Below are 9,621 nucleotides of genomic sequence, written 5' to 3'. Positions count from 1 at the left end.
GTTGGCTACAGAGGTTACAATTTTGTCTCAGCACCCAAAAGCTATACAGATGGCTCTGGCACCAGGTAACTGCTTTACTATCAATCCGACTAACCAGTTCTATACTCTAGATTCTTTAAATTAGCTCAAGCTCACCCGACTCACCTTCCGTATAACCTAGTTACACTGGTAAAAACCAAGAGCTAGTCTAGGTATTCTCTCTGGGTATACAAATAGGCTAAACCAAACACCAACGCAAAGCACACATCAAATGCCTAAGATCAAGTCCACTCATTCTTCTAACAAAAGCAATTTCATATTCCGAGCAAAATAGCCACTAAAAACTAATTAAAATTCAAAGCAGAAAGACCAGCAACACATTAAAAATAGAATACAAAAAAAAAACTTGATGCACAATTGAATAAGCAATTCAAAGAAAAATAGACGGCTACAGCTGAATTAACTTAGCATCAAGCAAATTCCTTTGACCTAGCATTTCGAAAAAGAGATGCTAGACAGAAGTGAAATACAAATTTTAACGTACCAAACAATTTATAGGACTGATTTTAACATTGTATGTACAAGGGAACTAACAGCTTGTTCTTCCATCAATTTCCTTTTTTTTTTTTTGGTCCGATGGAAAAGAGAATGGGAGACACAGTTGAGAGTCCTTTCCAAAAAATCAACTCGAAATAAATATTTCCAACTAAAACCCAATGTTTCGTCCAACTAAGATTTGATGCTCCTCAAGTTCAAGTCAACCAACTTTCTTGTCCCCATCAGAAGCTAGTCATATGACAGAATAATAAAACATTACTGTCCAAGATTTCCAAGAAGTCTCTCTACTGCAGCATGAACATTGCCCGCAGTGGCAACCAATGCCCTGATATTTTCTTGAGTGTCAAAGAAACCCATATCTTGTAACTGCGCGAGCTGAGTGGCATATAATTCCTCCGGAGGCACTACAGCAAGAGATCAATATGAAAGTTGAGAGCAGGTTAAAAATTTGGGAGACAGTTTGATCAAATACAGAGAGGACAAAAAATTAACCATTGGATCTGGTGGGGACACCACCCAAACCCCCCGACCCAAGTCCACCAAACATGTTCATCAGCATTTCCATTCCCATGTTGTTGTCGAGGGCTGCAAACATTAAAAGAACAGTAATGATGTGAGTCAGACTAAACAGCAACAAATGCAAAGAAACGGCATTGCACTTGTCCTTCGCCACCATACTATACACGATATCCCAAGAAGCCAGAAAAAGAATCAGAACTTACCATAGATTTCCCTATATTGAAGGGTATAAAATAGGATGTCACTGAAGCTGAGTATATCTCAAATATGGCCAGATTACAAATTTCAGTGTCTCGAAGATGAAAAACCTATGAATTTTCTCCAAGTTCAAAACCCAAATCATTTGGTTTATGGATATGCAAGGGGATGAAGGAGGATCGGTCAAAAGTAGGACTATTATACACATGCGGTTTCAATCTAAAAAGTGGCAGCAACTGAACAAATACATCCAATGTTCAGAGTCCATACTGAGCCAATAGACTGAACTAACCGGCTAGAATTATTAGTTGGGAGGGACTAAAATCCTCTTAAAGGCAATTATCAAATAATATGACAGGTGTGCAGTGAGAAACTAAACCACTCCATTAGTTCCAACCACTAGTTGACCCTTTTTGCACAAAAAGTTGTAGTCTTGGTACAAACTTTCAAAACAAAGGTAAGCAAAATATATTGGCTCCTAGATAAGAATAAAGGCTGACTATTTATCGAAGTAACCTAAACCAAAGGTAAGATTTCAGATAAGGGGTTCGGGTTTGAATTATTCGAGGGCATAAAATTTTACCTGCACCTCCAGCATTCTGACCCGGTCTGCAAGGGGGAAAAAGACATCATTATCAGGACTGAGCCAGAAATACCATAAAGTTATCCAAATGATCCAACCACCATAAAGAAAATCTGAAACATTAACTAATAAAGCATGTCCTCCTTCCTTACTAGTTTGAAGGTTCTCCACTCTTGGGAAATTGAAATATGAGAATATGTCCAGTTATCTTCCAGTTTTCATTGTAAGTCTATACAAGAATCGCTAACTAGCTAATGGGAATTCAGAAAAATATGCAGAACTTACTGGTTCGTTTGTTGTCGACCAAGTTGAGACAAAAGCCCTTGCTGGAAAGTCATAAGTTGCTAGAGAAGAAAAATTCAGAAGTCACAATACACATAAAGATTACTAACCAAAGGATCAATATACAGAAAGTTTCACAGTTGCCCCTCCAAACCCACCTCAAGGCAAAAATCTATATCTATGTTATTATAAAAGCATGAAGCTCCACAGTAAAATGTTAATCAACAAAAATATCCTCGTCATGTTAACGGGCCTTTAACCTTTTAAAAGCTGAAGTCTTCCTTCATCTGATAATTCCATGTTGGATAGAAATTAACATTTAGGACTTTGCCCTATTTTTAGCATTTTTTAATTTCACTAAGACTTTACCACCTTAACTTTTGGTAAATAAGCCACCTCCACAAACAAACATGGGGTGACGTCTATTAACTGTGTTGATATCTTAAATTCAGGTTAATTAACAGGCGTAAATTTCAAAATTTGGATGAAACTAGGTCTCCCGGTATTCATTGCCTTGAGTTATTTGATATCTTAAAGTGCAGTCAGTACAATGAACAAAATACGTAAATTTCTACATTTGGATGAAAGCATGACTCTTGTGTCCATTATATACAAACTCTCAAAAATAAGAAGAGAACATGCATTGTATTTAAAAAAGAACTGTTGTTAAGATTAAAAAATCTATGCTTTAATTGGTGAAGAAATTAAAATGAGAAAGCAATATTTTATGAGTTGAAATATAGTTCTACAGATAACAATTTTGTCTAATATCTGAAGTCATTGTCACAGCTTAATTTTTACTTCATAGGAAATGGCACGACTAATGCACTACAAGTTTTGTCAAATATGTAAACTTCAGAGAAATTTTATATGGTGTGAGACTCAACTATTGTCAGTTGTATGAGCTCTTCACTGTCTGACAAGTGTATTCTGGGGCCCATTACTATTTGTTAATTTCTCTTTTACTCTTTCTTCTCTCCTCTTCAGAACCCCAGAATCATCTTGCTTCCTTCTTCCTTATTTTCATTTCACAAGGACTCACTGCCCCCTACCCCAAATAAATTCTCTTCCTCCGTTTATTTTTTTCGTAATTCTCTTCCTCGTTTACTAAATTCTCTTTCTACTTTTAGCATTTCAAACTGTTCTTTTTCCTCGTAAGTTTTCTCATCATCAATCTTCCTCTCAAGCCCTCGTATTTTGTTTTCTGATGATAGTTTAAAATCTTGATCTTTGACATTGCGAAGACCAAAAATTATACATAAGTAGATCACTTAAAACTCCCAATTAATTTGATTTTGGCTTTATTTTCTTGGAGCGGATCAAAATATGGACAGCTCCAAAGAATATGTTCAATGCTTCCTAATTGTGATTAAGACCCACCTCAGGTCAACAATTTTCAAACATAAAAAGAGGACTCTAAAGGCACTACATGATCAACACGGTCGAAAAAACCAAACGTTTTGTGTTAAAGCATTGCTGAAATAGATCTAAGAGTAAAATTAGAAATTGAGAGGCTTTGTTGTTTTTTCCTTAAATAACATGGAGACTGACAGAGAAGAATATTAGAAAAGAAAGAACCAAAAAAGGAACAGTAAAGACGGAATAGTTGCTCAGAGGAAGAAAAATATAACAAACAATGAAGGGAAAAGAAGATGTGATGGAAAGAACGAGGAAGAAGATGTGATGCAAAGAACGAGGAAGAAGATGGTCTGGAAGAGGAGAGAAAGATTTGGCAAGTGGGACCCATTGCAAAATACTTGTCAAGCATAGAATATGCCCTCACACAACTTTTGTTGGTTGAGTCTCACACTAAATAAAGTTTCTCGTAAACTTCCCTTTAAGGAAACTGAACTTTGTCACAGCTTAATTTTGTTGTTATGGGAAATGGGAGAAATTCAGTGATTTTGAGAGGTAAAATAGTGGATCTAGAATTTCCCAACTAAAAGCAAAAAGTACAAAACGCAATATATTGATTTTACTTTTCCTTTGATCCGCATAGTTAGCTTATGATTTCCTTCCACCAACACTCGGTTCGCGTCATTTCAATTAGACATGTTGATGTACACGCTCGTCTCATCCACAATAGGTACAACAACCCAGTGAAATCCCACTAGTGGAGTCTGGGGAGGGTAGTGTGTACGCAGACCTTACCCCTACCCCGAAGGAATAGAGAGTTTGTTTCCAAAAGACCCTCGGCTTCATCCACAATAGGTAATGAGGATAAATTAGTGAAAACCCCATCTGTTAGTAATCTAGTCGCCAATACATTATAGGAGTATTCAATACAATTAATGCACCACACTTCAGGGAAGCAAGACATTATAGGAGTATTCAATACAATTAATGCACCACACTTCAGGGAAGCAAGACCCAGGCAACAACCAGAAATAGTTTACCTGCATTGTCTCAGGGGAAGTCAACTGCCGAATAAATTCAGGGTTTTGCATCATTTCTCGGAGATGGGAGTTGGAATCAAGCATGTTCCTTAGCTGTGGGTTGAGCCCAAGAATCTGAACACCAAGATACTAATGAATGAGAATTTGACAGGAAGCTTTTCACGACAAATAGAAGAGAAATAAATACACAAATTTGATGACTGCAAGCACGCTTTAAGTCGAGACAAATTATACCTGGTTCATGTATTGAGGATTTGAGAGAAGAGACTGCATCATCTGCGAGATGGCTGGGTTCTGCATCATCTGATTTAGTGAAGCAGCATCTGGCATGCCACCTTGCATGCCACCCAGCATGCGCTCAAGATCTGGGAGAGCAACCCCACCTAAGCCAGCAGGTGGCGGTGCCCTAGTTTCCCCAGCAGCATTTGACCTAGCAGTGGTATTAGTTTGGCCAGCTCCAGCTGCAAAAAGTCAAATCAAGAAAACGAACAATAAAAACAAAACATAATACCAACAAAAACAATCACTATTGTATCGATCCAAGAAGAAAACATCATGAAATACTCTAATGCCTAAATACCGCCTGCTCAAGGCTCCTAACTGTAACATAGAATTAGGCATACAATATGGAGGATGAAAATTCTTGCAAATCAAACATGAGAAGCTTTATGAGAATTGAAGATTTTATTTGTAGTGTGCAATGCTTCCCCTGGTGAGTATAAATTCAAAACACACATTTCACAAGTCATTCACAACCAATTATAGCAGCCAAGTACAAATTCTTGCAGAAGCACAAAAGGAAGAAGAGAAGTCACTGCCTATTATAAGAGATATCTGAATTCATTCAAAGAAGAGGTGAAGCCCAGCGGGGACAAAAAACACAGGGTGGTTTCTTCCCATCTGTCTAAGCCTAAGCCTTAGCCTTGGTGGGCAGAGTTACCCAGTACATGTGTTCGTGGGAGTTAGCGAGTATTTGGTGGAACACTCAAGGTACGTGCAACCTAACCCGGACGCCACCGTATCCAAAAAAACAAAGAGGCAAAGTAATTAAGCATGTCTAAATCACGCAAAGCTTGTACAATCAAAGGATAAGAAATGATATTAGCTTACCGCCAGCAGAAGCCCAAGGATTAGGAAGTGGATTAGTATTTGGAACAGGTGTGTTAGCAGTGGTCTCAGAACCAGTAGTTGGAGGATTCGTAGACTGGTCTCTGCCTTGCCCCGGCCCCTGGGCTCCCAAAAGAGCTGCAAACGGGTTTGAGCCAACATCATTTCTTGCATCTCCAGCCATAGTTGTTGCATTTAGGAAAGGCTCCTGGACATTTTCATACATGCGCCTCAGCATGTTAAATCCCTCGGGAGAAGACTCAATATTGCTCATTGCCCTGTCAGTATTACGCATCATCTCACGCATAAGCTCAGGGTTCCGTGCAGCCTCCATCGTCTGGCGAAGAGTAGCAGGATCATTGAGTACATGAGCAAGCTCTGGATTACGATCCATGATCTCTCGCATTTGAGGATTGTTCATGATCATGTTACGGATGATTTCTGGGTTACTCATCATATTCTGAACGAGAGGCATGTTCATGATGTCTCTCATCATGTTGGGGTTTTGAGTCAACTGCTGCTGGACCTGCTCAAAATCCGGAAGGCCAGCTCCAAATAAACCACTGCCGCCACCGCCACCACTTCCAAGACCAGGAAACAGTGAAGCCCCAAGGCCCGATCCAGCAAATGGTCCACCTACATTTGGAGCGGCATCAGTGGGTGCATTCTGATTACTATTTGGATTTCCAGTATTGGTTGCACTTGCAGTATTAGCAGAGGCAGCTGGAGCAAAACCTCGAACTAAATGAACAGTGTGATCTGCCTCAAGACCTATCAATAACATAAAAAAGACAAGCAAGACATCAAAGATTATCACTTTAACAGCCTGATAACACGCCAAACACATATTTAACAGAGAGCGTACAGTCATGTAAAATACAATGCAAAATTAGTAAGTTAACTAATGTTAGGGCAGGGGACAAAATACTCCATCCATTCCCCTCGTTGGAAAAAGGAGCCATATTTATCCTCAAGCCCCCGCGTTTTACATTTCTAATACCCTCCTTCTTGTCCGTTCTGATCTTTTAGAAGTCATTGCATAGCCATTGGCACAACTTGTTTCTATAAAGTACAATTCTCTCAACATGTGGCCATCAACACGACTCTCAACCACGATCTAGGGTCTGCATGGCAAGTTAACATACGAGACCTTTCTCTCATTTAAATAATAGCTTGCCAATCTATATATTATCACTTCCTACACCTCTTTGCGAGAAATAATGCTCAATCATATGAACTGAAGTCTGCATCATTTAAATGGAGAAAGCATTAAATAGAGGCCCTACTTTGTGAAAATGTTTACATACAAATTTACTATCAAGATCATCCGCCGTATCTTTAATTATTGAAGAGCAAGAAAAGAGAGGAGATTTACTGAAAGCTTTTTTTTAATAACAACTATTGAAGTTTATTGATCAGCTAATATACTTTTCACTGATTTAGGCACATTTATCTATGAAACTTCCCAAAAGTCACATTTAGTTCATCATCCTCAGTTTATCCCCTCAATTTCTCAGATAGCCAAAAAGGTAATAGTAGCATACAGATTCGTATTACCCATTCTCAAAAGTGTCTCCATATCCATTATTCGCTTGCCAATGCATCCACACATCCCCCATTATTTCCAATTCGAAACAAGAATTCATTCTCCACTTTGGCTAACAGCTGGTGTGTTTGCGCAGTTATTCAAGACTAGACAGCTAATAGTGACCAAGCACAACTCTCTCTCTCTTTTTGTTTTCCTTCTTAATTTTTGATAAGCAAAGGGAGAGAACCACAGCTTTTTAAATGAACTCATTAGCAAAAGACTTTATCTTTCCTACAATTGGTAGATAAACCCCCAAATATCAATCTTTTTAACAGGAGACCTTATCCATGTTGCAATTAAACCTTAAAAGAAAAACCAATAACCACAATCAACATACCATGGCACCAATCCCCATGACGGATAAAATTGCCTAATTAAATTAGGGATTTTTTTAACTATGTGATATCTCAACTAAGCAGCAGCAATCAATGACCTCCCTGTATAAAAATCGATACGTAAATGAGGGATAATTAATAATATTACCGTAGCTTTCTAGGGTTTGTTCGTCCTTTAAGATCCGGCCTTTGTAGATCAATCTCTGCTGCTCGGCAGGAATGTCGGAGTGCTGAGCAAGGGTGGACTTGAAGGTTCCAACACTGGATTCTAGCGTCACCTGAACGGAGAATTTGGAGCCGTTGGAACATCGGACGTTAATCGTAACAACTTTTTGATCGCCGCCGGTGGCGTTATTCTCGTTATCCTCTTTCGCCGCAGCACTAGTATCACCGCCGCCCATATATGTACAATTCGGGAGGTTAATCGAACAAATCACTGGAGAATCGTGACCTGAGTCGAAGAGAGATCAGTTCAAAATCGCCGATTGATCGCAAATGGAAAGCCCTAAATCAGATGATTTCACGATTTTCAAAGGGGAGCCGAGATAATAAATAAAGATATACTATAGGCACAAGACAGAAAGGCTGAAAGAGGGATTGCCTTTTTATATTGTGAAAATTAATACTAGTCCTATTCCCATTATTGAAAGCGTAATGAATATATATATATATATATATATATATATATATATATATATATATATATATAAAATTAATTTTATAATAAGATTTATTTTTTGAATAAAACAAGTGAAAGTATTGACTTGTCACTTGCGTGTGCTTGGGTGTAAAATAAAGGGGGAAATTAGGAAAGTGTGTAATAAAATAAAATGATCCAATAAGAATCGAAGGTGCCTTGATCTCGGAGAAACCGGAGAACAACAACATCAAGGAATGGTGGGATTCCACCGGCATTAAGGCAAATGCCATATGGTTGGTGCACAAAAGTTAACATAATTATACTATGTCTTATTATCTCTTACTCTTTTTCATAATAACTTTGCAAATTACACTAGCTCATTTTACTTTACATGAGTTTAAAAAAAGATATTGAGTGAAATTGAAAATATGAATCTGACTTTTATATTGGATAAATAACATAAAAGTAATAATCAAAATAATAAAAAGTGTACCTTAGCAGAAAAAATAACAAATGAACGTTAAAGTTTGTATGTTTGAATAAATTTGAATTATAACGTCATGTTACGTTTGTTAGCCTTATTCATAAATTTTTTAGTAATTCATAAACTTAACCTAATTATTTGAGTTGTTGGAGGCAATACATATATGTGTTGATGTTGAGCATGATTAATTATGTGTTTGAAATTGAAGCAAAAGTGAAACGAATATGCGTGAATTCAAAAGGTTGACCTATTTTCGTATTGTGTCATAACTGCAATATATGAGCTACGATAGTAACATAATTTTGGAGGGCTAGTTTGGCATCATAGTCTTATGATTTTTTGAATTTATTGGATATGATTTTATAATGTATTTTGGTTTATGATTTCATGTGATAAGATAGCATACTTAGCTTCAAAAATAAATATCTTTTACATTATTTACCTTTACCTCTATGCATAAACCTTTTTAATTTGTAATATAATATACACATACAAATGGTATAAACAATAAACTTTTCACACTTTATTTTACGGTAAGTTATTTTCCTCTCAATCCAAATAAAAGAAGTTCACATATTCTTCTTGTAAATTACGAAATGCAATTCCAACAAGCATTGGCCTCATGGTTAAGGTAGAATAACGAGTAGCCTCATATTTGAATCACATTAAATATTGATTGATATCTAATTTATATTTTTTCGTGCTAAATTTGCTATCTCTCAATTTTAGGGGATCTTGATTTACGATGAAAGCATTTTTAAAGAGCATATATTAATTTTTCCCGCTTGAAATGAACATGAAATCTTAATATATTGATTTTTTTTGTTATCTTTAAATTTTTGTTGCATTAAATTAAAATATTAAAAAACCCACAAAGTGTCATGCTTCTACTACCAAGGGCTAAAGAGAGAGAATATTCTTTCTCCATTGGTATAATCCAAATGTATGCGAG

At 37.0% G+C, this 9,621-nt stretch overlaps 1 protein-coding gene across 1 annotated transcript; it reads right to left on the bottom strand.

Annotated features, from left to right (window-relative positions):
* Positions 1-408: 408 nt before the first annotated feature.
* LOC107760703 (ubiquitin domain-containing protein DSK2b) lies at positions 409-8,195 on the bottom strand. The gene is made up of 8 exons (XM_016578797.2): positions 7,694-8,195; positions 5,626-6,393; positions 4,750-4,976; positions 4,516-4,629; positions 2,123-2,181; positions 1,838-1,863; positions 1,030-1,122; positions 409-941 (listed from the first exon to the last, which is right to left on the bottom strand). The coding sequence occupies exons 1-8, from the start codon at positions 7,944-7,946 to the stop codon at positions 793-795; spliced, it is 1,689 nt and encodes a 562-aa protein (XP_016434283.1). The 5' UTR covers positions 7,947-8,195; the 3' UTR covers positions 409-792.
* Between the last annotated feature and the right edge of the window lie 1,426 nt (positions 8,196-9,621).

The sequence above is a fragment of the Nicotiana tabacum genome, chromosome 3 (assembly GCF_000715075.1).
Source record: "Nicotiana tabacum cultivar K326 chromosome 3, ASM71507v2, whole genome shotgun sequence".
Classification (NCBI taxonomy): domain Eukaryota; kingdom Viridiplantae; phylum Streptophyta; class Magnoliopsida; order Solanales; family Solanaceae; genus Nicotiana; species Nicotiana tabacum.
The sequence above is the reverse complement of the archived record's forward strand: the minus strand, read 5'-3'. Positions and strand labels throughout refer to the sequence as shown.